Here is a 20,393-nt window from a genome sequence, read left to right on the forward strand (position 1 = left end):
TTTATAATAACATTATAATACTTGTGCAGGCATATCACTTTTCAGAAATTATTTTTTCGTGTGATAGATTTCAAAGCAGACGCACTTCAAACCCTCATCAATGCTAATGTCTTTATCTAGCACATATACATCAGAAAACTTGCGTCGCAAATTTTCAATCATGTCATATACAGTATCTTCCCCAGTTTTAGGCACGGGTGTATAGTGCTGTTATATGAATCATTATCTGTGAAGTGTAGGTACAATAAATAAATAGGTCGTTTTGACCAGTACCAATCCTGACAAGGCTTCCTTACAACCTGTAACACCAACAAATAAAACAATAACAATCTCTGTAGATACACCGGCATCCATTTTTCACTCTCAGCTGTGTGTATACAGATGACCCGGTCTGTCAAGCACATTTCTTAGGGACTGCTGCCATCTGCCAGCGAAAGTCAAAACTGCAGACAACTTTACTCTATTGTCAACTTATTTATTAACTGAAGCATGTTAAAAAGACGTGTTAAACTTTGCAGATGCACATATAAGCACCTGCACGCTTTTCTCACGGGATTGACCAATTTGGACTCGTTTGCGCTCCACGTGGAAATCACAGGATAAGCAGCTGGGTGGTTAATAAAGTAAGATCATTTATTGTGTATAATTCTTATTTTTATTTTATTTTATATTTTTAATAAATTTAGTGTGCCCAATTATTTTACCCCTGATTTCTCCCCAATTTAGAATGTCCAAATACATTCCTTCACACAGCTCGAGAGAACGCACTGTTCGCTGGGCATCCTCCGATCCCACGACCGAGCCAATTTCCTATTTTACACCCAGGAACTTGAGAACCCGTGGATGTCAGCGATCTACCGCCCTCTAGAGGACTCACCAGGCCCCTGGCCAGCAGGGTCCACTGTAGCGCAATCAGGAGGAACAGTCCTCATTGGTTTTGCCAACCTGACCCGCAACAGTGCCAGAGCCAACACAACCCTCCTTCCACAATCCCCAGTAAAGCCAGGACGAGAAACTGCACTCCACTGACCGTATGAAGCACCCTGCACCCCTGCACACCACACGGCACAGCTTTTACCAGGTAAGCCACTCGGGGACCTCTCGTGTATTGTTCTTAAAGCTCATTTTCTATGTGTGTGACAGTGCACTGTGAAATACATGTTTTTACAGTCGATTGTCAGTATTCCCATGGTTATACTATGCATTTACTATAGTTTTGCCATACCTCTCTGGTCTCTCAATGTTTACATATGTTTTACCATGCTTAATTATACTTTGCTGTTCCTTTCTAACTTTTCTAATGGTGATGAAATATTTTTCAGATTGTAATATCTATATATAGAAATTAGTATATTACTTTTAACAAATAATGATAGTTAACCTGTAGTAGTGTTCTGGGCCGTGTTGGGTTTCTTCTTACAAACGTAGGGCAGCGCCATTTCGCAGTTTTTGTTCTGCCAGCGACCGGACGTCTCGGTCCGGATAACACCACAGCTCTCCTCCTCAGAGTTATCCGGCTGGTCTGAGAAAGAGAGGGGGAGGTGGGGATGGGGACACTTAGAAGTTTTCAAGGTTTGGTACTGTACAGTCTACAGCATTTTTAATAGCACATAAAAATAGTTGCAGTGTAAGAATTTCTACAATTACTCAATGACTGATAGAACTTTTGGTGTACAATTTACCAGTTACCAGTTCTCTGAGAGACCGGCGGTTTGAGTTATTCTTTTTTCAGATATCAGCCACAGCTACTGTACCAAGACATTTAACATGGAATCACCCAGTTGTTAACCACTTGAAAGGCTAATCCTCAAGCTGCAATCTGTGGGAATACAAGGTAGTACATGCAAGTGGATACAAAACTGGTTAAAACAAACCAGAGCGTGTGTAAGAGGGGAAGCCTGTGAGTTGTGCAGTGTACTCAGTGGAGTGCTGCAGGACTCTGTCCTTGGACCACTCATGTTTCTTATCTACATCAACGACTTTGATCAGGGGATCATTAGCAAACTTGTTAAATGTTCAAATGACACAAAGATTAGGAGAGTGGCAGAAACACTTGCAGCCACCCAGAAAACAGAGCAGAAATGTGGCAAATTAAATTCAATGTCAACAAATGTAAAGTATTACACGCTGGTCACAGAAATGTAAGATTCAAATACAAAATGGAGGGGGCAGGGCTAGAACATAAACCAGGCACACCGAGAGAAAGAGAGGCTGAAAGAACGGAATCATGGAGGACATGACTGAATTCTTTAAAATCCTAAAAGGTGTTGACATAGTTAACCCTAACCAATAACGCAGTACAGAAACCAGTACCAGAGGACCCAGCTGGAAATGAACTGGAGATAGGATTAGTATAGCGGGAAAGACACACTTCTTCACACAGAGAGTGGTGAGGGTATGGAATGGGCTAGCTAGTCATTGACAAAGTTCTAACATCAATCAGCTACTATGAACTGGATGAGCTTAGATGGACTGAATGGCCCCCTCTCGTTCATAAAATCCCTTATGTTCTTATCGTTGATGCATATATTCTAATTACATGTTGTGTTAGAACAAAGAAGAATTAGGGGGGACATGATTGAAGTATTTTAAATCTCAAAAGGAGTTGATAGTTAACTCCAACCTTCCAACATTCAGCACAGTAAAGAAACCAGGACCAGAGGACAGTTGGATCCTTTAAGACCCAACTTGACAGTTTAGAGAGCAGCTCCTAGGAGCCAGACGAGTTTGGTGTGCCGAATGGCCTCCTCTACGCAATGATCAGAGAGCTACAGATTCAGGGCTTACCTGCCTCCCAGTTGAGATATTTGAGAGGAGAAGCGTCTGACCACTGCCAGCCGCCGTTGATGTCCAGGTCATTAAGGCCAATCCACAAGGAGGAGCTGTACCCAGTCAGCAAGCCTGAATGGACACACGCATGCACACACACAACACACACACACAGACAAACACATACAGACACACACATATAACACAGATACAGACACAAATAACAGATACAGACACACAGCACAGACACACACACACACACACACACAACAGACACATAAACACACAGACACACAACACAGACACACACAATACAGGCACAACACAAACACACACAACACAGGCACAACAGACAGAGGGCAAATATGAGAGTCAGAATAAAGTGTTCCCCTTATAAAAGATCACAGAGGTAAATGTGCCAAGGGAATTTGAAAAATTAAGGAAACTATGCTTTTACTACACTTATAAAAGATTACTACTATACATTTTCATAGTAATATTACAATTTTCCAATGCTTTTCCCATGGTTATAGTGCATTTACCGTAGTTAACAATGGCACCATGTTTTTTGTATATGCTTATTAATATACTTTACCGTATATCTCTGCTTTACAATGTTTCCAGATGATTTACCATGCATTTAAAGCCACTAAACCCAACAGTCTGTTACTAATTATGATATCATATCTTTCACAGGCAGCTTATTAGTTATCTCTTGAACCCATAGATGCTTCTTGCAGCAGTGGCCTTTCTTTCCTGGTAATTAGTCTATTTTGTTTATGGACCCTTTTCCTCAATGTTGCAATGAGTTTGCGTGTGTGTGGTAGACGTGGCTGGTGTTGTTGCTCACCGTTAATGTAGGTCTGCTCGTGGATCTCGTTAATGCTCAGCAGGTCTGCCCCCTGCTGTTGACAGCTGACCCTCGCCTCGCTCCACGACAACGTTGATTGGAAGTTGAACTGGTAGCAGCTGTTGGTCATCGGGTCCTTATCCCAGAACGTCTCACAGCCGGGGCCTGGAGGCAAAGTACAGGGCACTGAGGACCAGCTCTCGAACACTGTAGCTGCTAATTTGTGTACAGCCCATAGCAAACTCTGATGGCTAGTTATACAGACCACGATTAACACTCGTCTTCGACTACCTTACCTAAGGTAACAAGTCTGGTGTCAGCATTCAAAAAGCACCACCCGTCTAAAAATGTGAAATAATGTGTCGTATAATGCACAGCCTCAGCGATCCTGTTTTAAAAAGAAAGCCTGTTCTGTAATATTGATGTTGTTTCTGCAAGTTTACTGAAGCTGTGCAACAGTTAAAATATACAGACGTGCTCAAATTTGTTGGTACCCTTACAGCTCATTGAAATAATGCTTCATTCCTCCTGAAAGGTGATGAAATTAAAAGCTATTTTATCATGTATACATGCATGCCTTTGGTATGTCATAGAATAAAGCAAAGAAGCTGTGAAAAGAGATGAATTATTGCTTATTCTACAAAGATATTCTAAAATGGCCTGGACACATTTGTTGGTACCCCTTAGAAAAGATAATAAATAATTGGATGATAGCAACTAATTAGTTTCTTTAATTAGTATCACACATGTCTCCAATCTTGTAATCAGTCATTCAGCCTATTTAAATGGAGAAAAGTAGTCACTGTGCTGTTTGGTATCATTGTGTGCACCACACTGAACATGGACCAGAGAAAGCAAAGGAGAGAGTTGTCTGAGGAGATCAGAAAGAAAATAATAGACAAGCATGGTAAAGGTAAAGGCTACAAGACCATCTCCAAGCAGCTTGATGTTCCTGTGACAACAGTTGCAAATATTAGTAAGAAGTTTAAGGTCCATGGAACTGTAGCCAACCTCCCTGGGCGCGACCGCAAGAGGAAAATCGACCCCAGAGTGAACAGAAGGATAGTGCAAATGGTAGAAAAAGAACCAAGGATAACTGCCAAAGAGATACAAGCTGAACTCTAAGGTGAAGGTACGTCAGTTTCTGATCGCACCATCCGTCGCTTTTTGAGCGAAAGTGGGCTCCATGGAAGAAGACCCAGGAGGACTCCACTTTTGAAAGAAAAACATAAAAAAGCCAGACTGGAATTTGCTAAAATGCATATTGACAAGCCACAATCCTTCTGGGAGAATGTCCTTTGGACAGATGAGTCAAAACTGGAGCTTTTTGGCAAGTCACATCAGCTCTATGTTCACAGACGGAAAAATGAAGCTTTCAAAGAAAAGAACACCATACCTACAGTGAAACATGGAGGAGGCTCGGTTATGTTTTGGGGCTGCTTTGCTGCGCCTGGCACAGGGTGCCTTGAATCTGTGCAGGGCACAATGAAATCTCAAGACTATCAAGGCATTCTGGAGTGAAACGTACTGCCCAGTGTCAGAAAGCTCTGTCTCAGTCGCAGGTCATGGGTCCTCCAACAGGATAATGACCCAAAACACACAGCTAAAAGCACCCAAGAATGGATAAGAACAAAACATTGGACTATTCTGAAGTGGCCTTCTATGAGTCCTGATCTGAATCCTATCGAACATCTATGGAAAGAGCTGAAACTTGCAGTCTGGAGAAGGCACCCATCAAACCTGAGACAGCTGGAGCAGTTTGCTCAGGAAGAGTGGGCCAAACTACCTGTTAACAGGTGCAGAAGTCTCATTGAGAGCTACAGAAAACGTTTGATTGCAGTGATTGCCTCTAAAGGTTGTGCAACAAAATATTAGGTTAGCGGTCCCATCATTTTTGTCCATGCCATTTTCATTTGTTTTATTATTTACAATATTATGTTGAATAAAAAATCAAAAGCAAAGTCTGATTTCTATTAAATATGGAATAAACAATGGTGGATGCCAGTTACTTTTGTCAGTTTCAAGTTATTTCAGAGAAAATTGTGCATTCTTCGTTTTTTGTGAAGGGGTACCAACAAATTTGAGCACGTCTGTAGGTACATTGCTAACAAAACCACTTAGCATTCAAGTCCCCAATCATAATGTTGAAAATGTTAGTTTAGTTGTTTTGTTTCTGTAACTGATTCCCAATAAAAGTATGTTTACTGTTTGATTGTGTATCCAGACAATAACGAGTTTCACTTTTGCTGGAATTCTGATCGGGCCTCGATTAGGGTCTGATTTTAGAAAATTAATGCAGGTTTTTGGTCAGTTGTTTATAACCCTATGCACTAGGATTAATAACAGCACCGGTGAGAATTAGGGGCAGAGTTAGGACAAAGAGTAGGAGACACTTTTTACACAAGGTGTGGTGAGTGTATGGATTTAATAGCTAAGTAGTAGATGCTGAGTCATTGGGATCCTCTAAAAGCTGCAGAGACAAAGTTCTGGAATCAGTCAGCAACTAGGAAGTGGGTGAGAACTGATGGGATGAATGGCCTCCTCTCATTTGTAACTGTTCTTATGTTTCTATGGTGTTTCTTGGAGCCCCTCACTTACGTACTGACCAGGTGTGACGGATTGACCCGTCTATTAATAGACGGCAGGCACGCCCCCTTTTTACATCTGTTTTTAAAAACGTGTCATTTTATTGTGCATTTATTTTAATATGTATAATCAAGTGGAATTTAGGGTTGAATTATAACACTAAGGGGTAAAAGCAAATTACTTGTATTGACATTCATCTGCTAGCACAGGAGCTGACCATGTGAACAGGAAGTGTGGCTTTTTCTTAGTTTTTATGTCTAAAGTACTCTAACTACCTTGGGACTTTTTAATTATTTTTAATTGTTTTAAAATCTGTTTTGAACACGGATGGATGCGTTATTTCAGTACAGCACTACAGCCCTATATTTTCATTGGAATTTATTAGCAATACCAGCACTGCTCTTTATTGACTGGATGTTCCAAAGGGGTGTGTATTGATTGGTCTTTATTGACTGGATGTTCCAAAGGGGTGTGTATTGCTCTTTATTGACTGGATGTTCCAAAGGAGTGTGTATTGATTGGTCTTTATTGACTGGATGTTCCGAAGGGGTGTGTATTGCTCTTTATTGACTGGATGTTCCGAAGGGGCGTGTATTGATTGGTCTTTATTGACTGGATGTTTCGAAGGGGTGTGTATTGCTCTTTATTGACTGGATGTTCCAAAGGGGTGTGTATTGATTGGTCTTTATTGACTGGATGTTCCGAAGGGGTGTGTATTCGCTGAATGATCCTTCTGAAAACTGCCCTCACTTGTGTACTGGTTAACATTTACGTATCTATTCTACTTGAGTGAAAACTTTTTAGTAAAACTCATGAAACTGAGCACTGCTTGTGACTGAATCACTACAGCTCTGTACATAAAACTGCCTCAGGAAATAACTCTGAGCCTTCGGCTTTGCCACACCAGGCCTGACCCTGCTCAGCTGATAAGATATTACAATGAAGAATGCAAGATGGTAGGCTGAAGGCACCTCTTGCACTGTATAGAGTGTGATCCGTTGGGGCAGGGCTGCTAAGGTTTTCGCACATGGTTCTAATCACATCCAGTGTTTTTCTTGTAGACTATGAGTGGAGCCTCAGCATTAAAATCTTTTAGTCAACAGCCAGACCTCAGGAGGGTTGCATTCCAAAGCTAACCTTGTTCCCTCACCCCCTATCCGGTTCTGTGTTTGATGTGGACAGCAGTGTGTTCTGTAGCCACTGGAAAAGGAACCACAGAGACTTGCAGCTGGGAATGATATCCATATCAAAATAATCTGATCCATTTTAAAAACAGGATGCAGCATTTTACATCTATTCCAAAGTGACAGAGTATTTTAAACATAGGTATTTCTATAAGAATCAATTCCACATTAAATTGTAGCTAACAAAATAATTCCATAAATCTTGCCCATTTTGCACTTCTATCAGCTACATAGATATTAAATGTGCAGTTTTTAAAGAAACGCGTGTTGTAGCAATCATGTATTTTCATTTTGAAACAGACACATTCAAGTTCTCAGTGTGCTTGCCTTGTCTTCCAGGAATCTGTTACTGCTTGTGACGGGGAGAACCCTGTCGCTGGTTCGTGCGTGGATGTGGGCAGCTGGGACGCAGAACAGGAGCAGGTAGGCTTGCCAGCGCTGAGCTGATTGGGAGGTCCGGACTGGCTGGGGGGCGAGACCAGAGAGGCTGCACGCAGCTCAAAGGGCATCCGTGCCACAGCTCGAAGCGACTGCACTGTCATGCTACACAGAGGGGTGCTTTGTTTACATCAAGGAGGAGAGCTACTACTACTACGCAACCCTTCAACTGCAAGACGGTGCCTGTGAAGGCTCTGCTCAGCCAGGACCGTCGCAATGACCCGGAGTCGCTGGGAGGCCGGGACTTCGGGAGCAACAGCAGTAGGTAAGTTTAGGAGATGCTGATCCCAACCAGTATAGAGAGGGCTATGTAGTGTAGTAGGTTCATGGAGCAGGGCGTCTAGCAATACTAGCAATCTTCTTGTATGGCAAACTTATTTTTAGCTTTGTGCGGCATTTTAACACCCAATGCTCTGTGTCTGACTTATTATTATTCAGTGACGACCCACGCACTTAACGCATTCCCCTGTTACACTTCTTTACTTCCTTGGTCATTTTATCCAAGCAATGCCTCCTGGGTCAAAGCATGTTACTGGCTGAAAGCATGTCAGTCAATAGGGGAAGCAGCAGATTGGTTATTCACAGGAAAGAATCCAGTGAAGGGGTGGGGCAGCTTCACCGACCAGGTGACCCAGGAAATGAACGGGTACTTTTGAGACCTGCTGCATATAATGAATGCATGTGCGTGGCAGAGAACATGTATTGAACTGATTTGTTAGCTACTTTATTTGAATGGGACACTCAAGACTATTGATTTAAATGAGTTGAAGAAGGCAGAATGCTGAATGCTCCCTGTATTAGAATTTGAGCAGACGGACAGGGTTGGGATGAGACCACTGGTACTTACTCTTGACCGGACAGAAGCCCCAGCGCTCGTCCTTCCCATAGTCCGCAGTGGTAGCACACCAGAGATGGCCGTCCTCTCGGCCCGTGCTGGTGCACTCGTGGAACCACTGATTGTCATACTTGAAGGGGATGGTGCACGGCTTGCCATGGGAGTTTCCTTGGATGGTGTAGATCTCTGTGGAGGCAGACAGAGTTCTCAGTTACAGTAGAATGACTATTCATTTAACAGAGTCGAACTAAAGTAAAAACATATATTTGATAATGTGTTATTCTATTTGTGAATGTACTGCTTGGTAACACTTGTTTGTGCACTGTATTTAAAAATTGCTTGAATTTCTTTAAAACTGTTTATTTATGTTCTGAAACGTCATTTATATTCTAATGGGTTGTACCCGCAACTGCACTTCCATCCATCTGAAACCAATTACTTCCCAATCAGTTCCTGCGGTCGACTGTCACTTTCCTATTCAACTATACACTGCTACTCCTAGTTGCAGTGCTTCAAAATCACGCCTTCTGTGTTTACAACTGTTAATGTAAGAAAGTACCACAGGACAGTTTTGAAAAAAGAAACCATTTTACATGTATTTATTTATTTATTTGTTCATATATTTATTTATTTGGTTGTACATTTATTTATTTATTCATTTATTTATTTATTTTGACTTTTCCCAATTGCTTTTTACATTTCATTTTGGCCGTTTATATTTCTGCTTCAACATTTACATTTCCCCCTCCCCTTTTCTTTTCACATTTCGTTGCTGCGAAGACACCTGTGTCAATCAAAGCCAGTGGGCAGCATCATTTACACCATTGGCTAACCCCCGAGATTAATTACACCCCCTCCAGTCTAACCTAACCGATGGACGATTTGTTAATAATGTTCCCTGTGATCGAAAACTTTCTCTGAGACCAAGACTTAACTAACAAGTTAAACAGGAGTTTTCAACCGTGGTTACGTGGACCCCTGGGGGTACTTGTAAGGGTCATGGGGGGTATGTTGTTCATAAAAAGGAAAGTAAAAGAAATAATGATCTTGAATTTATTTTTTAAACAGTATTATATATTATCGCATCAATAGCTTATGTCAATTAACTGGATTTTGGTGAAACTAGCTTTAAAATTCCACTAGATATACATTCTCAGAACAAAGAAAGTGGGCTCAAAATAGACATTGCAACATGTGGGTCATGAGTTCCACAATATCTTCTCTGTATACACCTACCCTGGAATGCTACCTCCTCTACATATGGCTTATGGATCACCCAAAAATGGACAAGACACTTCTTATCTTAAAGTCTTGTTGGAGAGTAGCATATACATCACACTCTCTCATCTCCTTCTGCTAAAAACCAAGGTGTCATTCTTGACCCCTCCATCTCCTTCTCTCTCAACACATCTCTTCCCTGACACGCACTTGCCTCCCTACACCCCCTCTCGCCCTCTCCGTTCCTCCTCTACTGGCCCACTGGTCATACCTCCTCTCCACTCTCCATCCTCCTGGGCCCGCTCCTTCTCTTCCCCAGCCCCTCTGTGGTAGAACCAGTTACCTGAGTACTTCAGGACTGCTCCATCTCTCACTGCCTTCCGCAGCCTCCTCAAGACCCATCTGTTTAGACTGCACTTGTAGATCTCTGTTGTACCCCTCGTACTATGCACTGGACTTGCCTGACCTAAGCACCATGTTACTGGATCCTCATCTATTGTTTTATTGCGCTACTATGTTATTGTAGATATAACTTGTTGTAATCCTAACTTGTTGCAATACTAACTTGTTGCATCCTGTTTCATATTGTATTCTATTACTATTATTGCACTTACTGTAAACTATACTTAGGGCTTCTGATTTTCAGTTTTAACTGATAAAAAACAATAAAACACCCCCGATACAGAAAAAATTTAATCGGTGGATAGCCAATAAACACCAGAAACCACTGGAAAAACAGTGGAAATGGTTAATCAATTCATGTTGACTTTACCCATTAACCATTAAAAAAATAAAACCTACTACAAATAAAAAAAATACATTTTCCAGCGCAGCTGAGCAATGTCCCACTTTCCTGACTTGTATCTATCATTGGTTCATTCTGAATACTTTAAACCCCTGCCCCAACTACTGAGTGACAGCACATTCCTACATTTCTATTGGAGACTCCGCTTGCGAGACTTAAAACGAGATTACAATTAGGAATGGAGGGTTGTTAGCAGGATATAAAGCTGTATTACAGCTATGATACGGATGATTTAAAACAGAATTGCAAATTGTGGCGAAATGTAAAAAAATGCTGTAACAGGGGGAGACCTGTGCTGACTCTTCTGATGTGTTCATAGTGCTGCAGGGAGAGGGCAGCAGCCCGTCAATATCCGCCTGTCAGTCATGGCAGTGACACGGAGCGGTGGGAGAGTGGGTGTGCGGGCTTTCCTTCTCTCTGAGTGGCTGAGAGGCGGGTCTTGGGGGAATTGCTGGCCCTATAAGTTAACATTCTGCTGTTCCCTCAGGTCTGCCCTCTGAGACGTAAAAGGTGTGCGGAACGCTGGAGAAAAATCAGCAGGGACGGAAATCCCAACAAGCAAAATAAATAAACAAATAAAGAAAAGAATTAGCGGTAGCGGGGAAAAACCTTGGGCAGCCCCGGTAAACAGTGTATAGCAGGCTGAGGGAGCCGCTAGTGTAGGACGGAGACTCGGGCCGTGCGGGTAGCGACGGTTGGGGTGAAGCTGCTGAGCGCAGCACCTTTTATTTGTAGTTTTGTTTACTGTGTTTTATTTTCCCTGTTCCTTTTGCCTTTTGATTATTGTTTTGTTTGAAACTCTGTATCCAGTACCGCCCCCGGTATAGTTGTGGCTCTGTCGCTACCATAGTTGGTACGGCAGACCACAGACAACAGCGCCCTCTGCGGGCTGAAAAGAAATTAAGCTCCCATAATAAAACTGGGCACCTGTGCGGTGTTCCTAAATTACTTCTCTGTGTCCTGTGTGTCAGTGAATTACCCACCACCCTTCCACAAATGCCTACACACAAAACCCCAGAAAAATGTGCCTGTGATCATAAGGATTTAGTTGTGGAAGACAGCAAAGGAAAGAAGGTACAACTTAAGTGTGCAAGTACTGTCGAGTTACTACTATATATATTGCGACAGAAAAAAAAGCGCTCAAGCTTTTTGGAAGGTAACCGAAAATACTAATTTCATACAGAATATCAAAAATGAAAGCCCCGAAAAATAAACACTGAAGCCCTAACTATACTGTATTTAAATATGAATCTTGCATTGTAACCCTGTACTGCCCTGTAACACCTGTAAGTCACTTTGGATAAAGGCATCTGCCAAATAAATAAATACATAAACAAATAACAGAACAGTGAGTGTATCCTATTGTATACCCATGTTAGTCAATGATCGTACCATGATAAGGCTTGGAGCACAGGTCCTGGTTGGTCCCGTAGACCCTCCACTGGCTGTCGCGGGCCTGGTCTCCACGGTCTGAGGGGCTGAGCGAGGTGTTGCCAGGGGAGATGTGCTGGCTTATCTTCTCTCCCAGGGAGTTGCAGTTCCAGACCATGTAGTACTCACGGTCGCAATTGTACATGCCCAGCTCGGAGCTGCTGGTGTTGGTGCCCGAAAGGCCCAGGCATTGCGTGGAGCCCAGGTTAAAGAGGCGTCTCCGTGACACCCAGGTCCACTGCTGCGCCGGGTTCGACTCGTTACAGGAGCGCGAGAGCCGCAGCGCTGTGTCCATCATCTCCAGGCAGCCCTGCAGCTCATCGCTGTAGATCAGGAACACGCCCGAGTCTGGGAATGAGAACAATATGGGTATCAGGCTTGGGGTCCCAATTCAACAATGTAGGTCATATTGCAGAACAGATTGGTATTCTCAGTAATTAGTTTAAGTCTGTGAATGCGTACACACTGGCTATCACCAATTAATCACGATTATTTACTCAAGTCTGCACAATATGGGGGACACCCTGACTAGTTTCCCAGCAATTAACCATGGTAACTTAATCAAAGCTTGGCTGCCACAGGAATTGGTGCTTGACACCTCCACTTCAAACTGCCTCAGCCCTGATATGACTAGCCAATCATGAACTCTCTCTGGCCTCCCTTTGTTCCTGACCCCTTAAGAACAAGAGTTTTAGCAACAAAAAAAGCTGTCCCTTCAAAATGGCTGCAAAGCCGTCGAATCGGTGTACCACGGCTCCTGGAATCCCTGCCTTAAGACGTCCTGCTTTACCTAAACAGAACTGTACGAACTGAACATATGTATGCAATACATGACATATGTATGCAATAAGGCCTGACAGGGTGTCCGTATACATCAAATATACAGACACCTCGGGGCGTTATGCAGCACGAGATGAAGTTAAGTGCCCCCAACCCCCAGGAAGTCTGTATATTCAACGTATACGGACACCCGAAGGGCCTTATTGCATTTATAATCCAGGTAAAACAGTGGATTTGAAGAAAAAAAAAGCATAAATTGTGTTTAGGGCAACAACAAAAAAAAATGGTTTCTTATTAAATATCCTTACACCAATAAAGTAGTCCCATTTATAACTCTGAACTACACAAAGTTAAACTGAGTAAATTAATTTAATTAAAACATGTAAAAGAAAGTACAGTCAAACCCACTTACAACGTACCTGGGATATAACATACAAACTGATATAAAGAACCAGTATCATTGAACCGAATCATATTAAATCCTGTTTCTCCTTTTAGTATGTACTCTGATAGTGCATACTTCCTGTTATTACGTACGCACCGAGATGGCACGCAGTGGTCTGTGCTGCACATATTGCGTACTCGTAGGCCTACTTCTTGCTGTTTGAACTTGACCTTGCTCTCGATTACTGTAATTTATGCAGTATTATCATGGCCACCGCTAAACGGTCATCAATTTCACTTAGGGACAAACTGTACATTATTGTTGAAATCTCAAAGGGATGAAAGCAGTCAGAATTATGTTGTCAAAGAGCTCAAGTTTAAAAAGCAGCAGTCGCTGAGACAGTCGTCTAAGGCCTTGTCCACATTAGAGCCAAAAAATCGACAACCAAGTTCAAAACCGATTTACCTGAACCCTAGCCCAACAGTGTTAGAGTGTCCAGATTGCCGTAATGAAACCGAGTTAGTTTAACCCAGCTGTTGTTGAAAAAACACTTCGCTGGATGACTGTATCCCAGAAACTACTGTAATGTATAAACGTCCTTCCTTCTTTTTCTCCCCCTCGTAAATGTTGTTGTTTATTTTCATTCAACACAGGAGCAGAACAGAGGAGCTATGAGAAGTGCCTAAGTAATCAAAAGGGGGAAAAAATACCTACGCCATTGTAAAAGGTCATTAAAAATGATCTAGACAGCATTTAGAACTGGGCAGACACATGGCAAATGACATTTAATAGAGAAAAGTGTAAGGTACTGCATGCAGGCAAAAAAAATGTGCATTATGAATATCATATGGGAGATACTGAAATTGAAGAAGGGATCTATGAAAAAGACCTAGGAGTTTATGTTGACTCAGAAATGTCTTCATCTAGACAATGTGGGGAAGCTATAAAAAGGCAAACAAGATGCTTGGATATGTTGTGAAAAGTGTTGAATTTAAATCAAGGGAAGTAATGTTAAAACTTTACAATGCATTAGTGTCACAAAGACGACCAGAGTGGGTGGCGTCAGACCAGAAAGGAATACACAGAGACGGTGGTTGTGATGATGAGCCGACTGCAATGGCTGCACTCAGCGTTTAATAACAAAATAAAAGGTTTAAACAACGGAATACAAAACAGGACACGGCACTTGACGCCAAAATAAACAGACAGACAAAACGACTGACACTAAACAAACGGTGCACGGACAGACAAACAAACACGGTGAGAACAAACACTTCTCTTGCACGTTTTTACTTTTAATTACTCCTCTCTCTCTCACCCGTTCTCCTCTTCCGAACACCCAACCACGAGTGACTAAACATGCATCTATTTATACTGTTTGTGCTGGGATTCAATTACTAATTAATTATTCACTTGAATCCCAGCACGTGAATTCATTACGTGCAACCCCGTGCCACACATTATACACATTTTATCTGCACGTGAAGTGATGTGCCATCCTTGTGCCTAAATATAATTATACACTTTAAACACACGTGAAACACAGACCCGTTTATATCCCGTGTACCAATCTATACACCAACATTAACACACGCAACATACAGCAACACATAACACACAAAATACACACAGGGGCGGGCACTTTGCCACATATACCCCCCCCTGTGCAAAGCACACATGGCCTCAACGGCCACCTCCCCCCTTAAATACCCAGCAGTCCAGGCCAAAGTCTCGGGCTGGGAAGGGAGGCTTCAGTGGGCCCATGGCTGGAAATGCTGTCAGCTCCCCTGCCAGTAGTGGCACGGCTGACAGCATGCTGGTCCCGTCCTGCAGCGAAAAAGCTGCGGGGGCAGGTGGTCCCCCGACCTCCCCCTTCTTCGTAGCCGGCAGCTCCCTCCTGTGGGGCTCCGGCCACAAGAACTCCTGCAGCGAAACTGCTGCTGGGGAAAGTGGTCTCCAGACCTCGTCCCCCTTCTTCGTGGCCGGCAGCTCCCCTTTCTGGGGCTCCGGCCACCGTACTCCCTGTGGAGGTACGGGCAGCAGAGGCAGCTCATGCTCCTCTGCTCCGGGCGGTGGCGGAAGCAGAGGCAGCTCCAGCTCCTCTGCTCCTGGTGGTGGTGGAGGCAGAGGCAGCTCCAGCTCCTCTGCTCCTGGCGGCGCTGGCTCCCTCCGCTGTGGCGGCTGGGCTGGTGCGCGCCGCGCTGCCCTCAGCAGCATGAATAGAGGCTGCTGGGGGACACCAGCCTCCTGCCCCTCTCCCCCCCAAAAATTTTCAGGGGGTTGAGCCTGTAACTCCTCCCCTTCCGGCTCTTGGGGCTGAACCAGCAGGCATTTTCCCTCTGCTGGTGGCTTGGGTCCCAGGGCTGTGGAAGCCCCGACTTGCCTCCCTTTGGGCTGTGAACGCACCGACTCCTCCCTTTTGGGCTGTGGATGCACCGACTCCTCTCTTTTGGGCTGTGGATGTTCGGGCTCCCCCCACTCAGGCACAGGACGTTCGGGCTCCTCCCACTCAGGTGTAGGACATTCGGGCTCCTTCCACTCAGGCGTAGGACGTTCAGGCTCCTTCCGCTTGGGCTGTGGACGCTCAGGCTCCTCCCATTTGGGCTGTGGACGCTCAGGCTCCTCCCGCTTGGGCTGTGGACGCTCAGGCTCCTCCCGTTTGGGCTGTGGACGCTCAGGCTCCTCCCATTTGGGCTGTGGACGCTCAGGCTCCTCCCGCTTGGGCTGTGGACGCTCAGGCTCCTCCCATTTGGGCTGTGGACGCTCAGGCTCCTCCCGCTTGGGCTGTGGACGCTCAGGCTCCTCCCGCTTGGGCTGTGGACGCTCAGGCTCCTCCAGCTTGGGCTGTGGACGCTCAGGCTCCTCCCGCTTGGGCTGTGGACGCTCTGGCTCCTCCCGCTTGGGCTGTGGACGCTCTGGCTCCTCCCCATAACTGCGGAAGGGACAGTGGGCGAACAGGTGATCCTGGTCGCAGAGGAGGCACCCCGGCGATGGCTTGTTACATCGCCGTGGATGCCTGGCCCTTAGGCGGCACTCCTCCTCCCTGTCCTTCACCTCTTTATCTTTCTGTGCCTCCCGCTTGGGCTGTGGAGGCAAAACTAGCAGGCATTCACCCTCTGCTGGTGGAGATGGGGACAGCAGGTACTCACCCTCTGCTGGTGGAGATGGGGACAGCAGGTACTCCTCTGCTGGTGGTCCTGCTACCTGGGCTGCTGTTCCGTTTATGGTTGCCTCCAGGTAGCTGAGGACAAACTCCACACCTTCCTCCAAGGTGTTTGGGGTGTGTTCCTGCTGATATGCCTCCCATCTCTCACTGTCCATCATCCACAGGGCGCGGACGACTATGGGCAGAGACTGGGCCTCCAGCCCAGCATTCTCCAGGAACCAGTCCCGCCACTTTGTGGCGTCTTCTGCCATTATATTATTATTTATTTATTTTTTTATATATATATATATTTTTTTTTTTAAACAAAACCCCTCCTGGTCTGACGCTTGGAGGCGCGGCTATCCCACTATGACACCACGTGTCACAAAGACGACCAGAGTGGGTGGCGTCAGACCAGAAAGGAATACACAGAGACGGTGGTTGTGATGATGAGCCAACTGCAATGGCTGCACTCAGCGTTTAATAACAAAATAAAAGGTTTAAACAACGGAATACAAAACAGGACACGGCACTTGACGCCAAAATAAACAGACAGACAAAACGACTGACACTAAACAAACGGTGCATGGACAGACAAACAAACACGGTGAGAACAAACACTTCTCTTGCACGTTTTTACTTTTAATTACTCCTCTCTCTCTCACCCGTTCTCCTCTTCCGAACACCTAACCACGAGTGACTAAACGTGCATCTATTTATACTGTTTGTGCTGGGATTCAATTACTAATTAATTATTCACTTGAATCCCAGCACGTGAATTCATTACGTGAAACCCCGTGTTCACATATTATATTTTAAATGCACGTGCGTGATGTGCAATCCCGTGCCTAAATACAAATATACACTTTTTAAATATACGTGAAACACAGACCCGTTTATATCCCGTGTACCAATCTATACACCAACATTAACATACGCACGCATACATACACAGAACACACAAAATACACACAGGGGCGGGCACTTTGCCACAATTAGTAAGACCTCATCTAGAATATTGTGTTCAGTTCTGGTCACCTCGTTACAAGAAGGATATTGCTGCTGAATGAAGATTAGATAAAGGGGCATTCAGAACAGAAAATAGGAGGCACTTTTTTATACAGAGAATTGTGAGGGTCTGGAACCAACTCCCCAGGAATGTTGTTGAAGCTGACACCCTGGGATCCTTCAAGAAGATGCTTGATGAGATTCTGGGATCAATAAGCTACTAACAACCACACAAGCAAGATGGGCCAAATGGCCTTCTCTCGTTTGTAAACTTTCTTATGTTCTTATGTTCTTTAAATAAATTAGATAGCCATTTGCACAAAGGGAAAATCTGGGGTGGATAAGACGTTCTTTAATTCAATTAAAAGTCAAAATAAAGACCTTTAACATGCTAATATGTGATGTGATCTAAGATAATTTAAAAAGTGTTTTGGACACATTTTAAGTTTTGTGTACATTAGCATATCTGACTGTACCAATGGAACATGACAAGAATAAATCCTCCTGTATTTTAATTCGGGTTTGTATTTTCTTTATTCTCGTCTCATGTAACCAGGGGGATTAATGCAACATACTACCGCAAAGCACTAGGGGATATCGGAGGATACTGTGTAACCAGACTCAAACACGGTTCACGTCCGGATTACAGTTAAACCACTTTATCTAACCCAGTTATGCCGACAACCGGGTTCGAGACTGAGTAGGTTTCAAACTCCGTTGTTGAACTCAGTTATGAACCATGTTTAGTGTGGATGCAAATCGATTTAAGCACTTTTAAAACAGGCTTTGAACCCTTAACTCGCCTAAAAGACTTCTTAAAATAGCGTACAGGCAATGATTACTGTACTGTACCTGAACTGACAGTTTGTATGGTTATGTTCATTGACTTGTATATTATTTTTAATTTGTATTATTTTTTTGCTGGTAATTGGTCGCTCAGTTTCATAGCTTTACTGTACATCTGTAACTGTAAAAAAGATGGCTACCGTTACTTTAAATTCTGTGAGGCAGCGCAGTGATTTCGAATATGTGATTTCCAGCTGCTTATCCCGAGATTTCTACAGGAGCGCATGCGAGTCCAAATTTGTCACTCCCGAGAGAAATGCGTGCAGGCGTTTATATGTGCATCTGCAAGTTTAACACATCTTTTTAATTTGCTTCAATTAAAAAATAAGAACACTGTATTGTAAAAGCGTATGCAGTTTTATTTTTTACTGGCAGATGGCAGCAGTACCTAAGAAATGTGCTTGACAGACCGGGTCATCTGTATATACAGCTGTGAGTGAAAAATGGATGCCTGCGTATCTACAGAGAATAAAACGAGGGGATTTCTGTATTTATTTGTTGTAAAACAATAATCGCATTTTACTACAATATATAAACCCATTTTCAATATTGCTCCCTAAAAACGATAGCAGATTTACATGTTTGTGATTTTTTTTTCATACACAAAAATCGCACATTAAAAGGCTCGCAAATATTTCTGGATTTACAGTAGCCTAAATTAAAGAAGAATAGGGAGGATCTGATTCAAATCTTTAAAATCTTAAAAGGAGCTCTGTGACAGAGAGCGAATGAATCCTAGTCAACAATCTCCCTCCCGATCTGTGAGGGCGCTGTATAACAGGAACAGAGTGCCTCGTACTGGATGGTCTGGCAGTTCATTCCAGGGTCAGTCGGAAGCAGGAAGGGGGTGGAGTCACAATGCCCAAAGCCAGACCCTAAAGTGGTACGCGATGCATCACTCATGAATTGGAGGAGACGTGACTGAACTAGCTATCACAGGGGGCGTGACTAAGGGTATAATTGAGGAAGTGACGATGTAATCTGTTCCTTTGATGTGGTTATGACTGAATGACCGAGAAAGGAAACGGACTGTGATAAGCGAATCGTGAGTGTTAAGTGTTTTGTTTGTTTGTGGAAACTGTCTGTGTTTGTCACTGTTAGATGGCTAACACGAACCGGGAGCTGTCGCTACAGGCCAGCATCAAGCCCGGACTACACTTCACGACTGTCACTACAAATTGCCTTGCACCGCACCTGCACTAAGAGCACTCACTGTCAGGAGACATAATTGTGTCTGTGTTGTGTGTTGTTCTTTGTATTATTATTTCGGTTTATATGCTCGTTGTGTAGAGCCAGCATTACTATTTAACGGTCTCAAGCAGACAAAGAGAAAATAAATAACTATTTGAACCATTAACTTTGTGTCTGTCGTTGTTGGAGCCCCTGCATCACCTGTACACCTCAGCACTGCAAACCACTCCATCACAAGCTGACAAAGTTAATCCTAGCCCATAACACAGCACAGAAACTAGGACTAGGAGAAACAGTTGGACAATGAGTGGAGACTGTTTTAGGACAGTGGATAGGAGACACTTCTTCACACTGAAAGTGGTGAGTGTATGGAATGGGTTATGGCATACTACTGAATCATTGGGACCCTTTAAGATTTGACTTGACAACATTTTTAGATCAGTCAGCTACAAGGAACCGGGAAAGCACTGACAGGCCACATTTTCTTATGCTATACATCAGTTAAATGGTTGGTCAGCATTTGGTTTGTATAATATCTAGTTTAAGCAATAACCATAAAACATGGAAATGTGGTGGTTAAAGTTCTGTTTCTAGTGGACAATTAGCAGCAGTTTCTCAGAGAGACATGAAGACTGAACTACCCTCTCACTCCCTGATGGGACAGTATGGGGATGTTTGCAAAGACAGTGTTTGTAAACAGAGGAACTTTTTTTTACAAGCACTACAAAAAATCCTAATGCAGTAGTTTTCCTTACAAGCTATTGTTATGAAACAAATTCATTTTTGTTAATTTCACAAGTCAAAACATCAACAACAAAGTAACAGACATGGGACCCAGGGCAAGCCGTGACGAGCCCAGATTATAATCGTTTCAGAAAAACTAAATACACCATGCCGGTTAACAGCGATACACAATGCTGTT

At 43.6% G+C, this 20,393-nt stretch overlaps 1 protein-coding gene across 1 annotated transcript in view; it reads right to left on the reverse strand.

Annotated features, from left to right (window-relative positions):
- Nucleotides 1-20,393, reverse strand: part of mrc2 (mannose receptor, C type 2) — a 99,834-nt gene that overhangs the window by 58,889 nt on the left and 20,552 nt on the right. The window contains exons 2-6 of the mRNA XM_034055767.3: nt 12,078-12,464; nt 8,675-8,848; nt 3,620-3,784; nt 2,788-2,901; nt 1,382-1,522 (exon numbers count right to left, since the gene is read on the reverse strand). Of these exons, the coding sequence (XP_033911658.3) occupies nt 1,382-1,522; nt 2,788-2,901; nt 3,620-3,784; nt 8,675-8,848; nt 12,078-12,464 (981 nt within the window). The remainder of the gene's footprint in view (nt 1-1,381; nt 1,523-2,787; nt 2,902-3,619; nt 3,785-8,674; nt 8,849-12,077; nt 12,465-20,393) is intronic.

Source organism: Acipenser ruthenus, chromosome 33 (assembly GCF_902713425.1).
Source record: "Acipenser ruthenus chromosome 33, fAciRut3.2 maternal haplotype, whole genome shotgun sequence".
In the NCBI taxonomy this organism is placed as follows: domain Eukaryota; kingdom Metazoa; phylum Chordata; class Actinopteri; order Acipenseriformes; family Acipenseridae; genus Acipenser; species Acipenser ruthenus.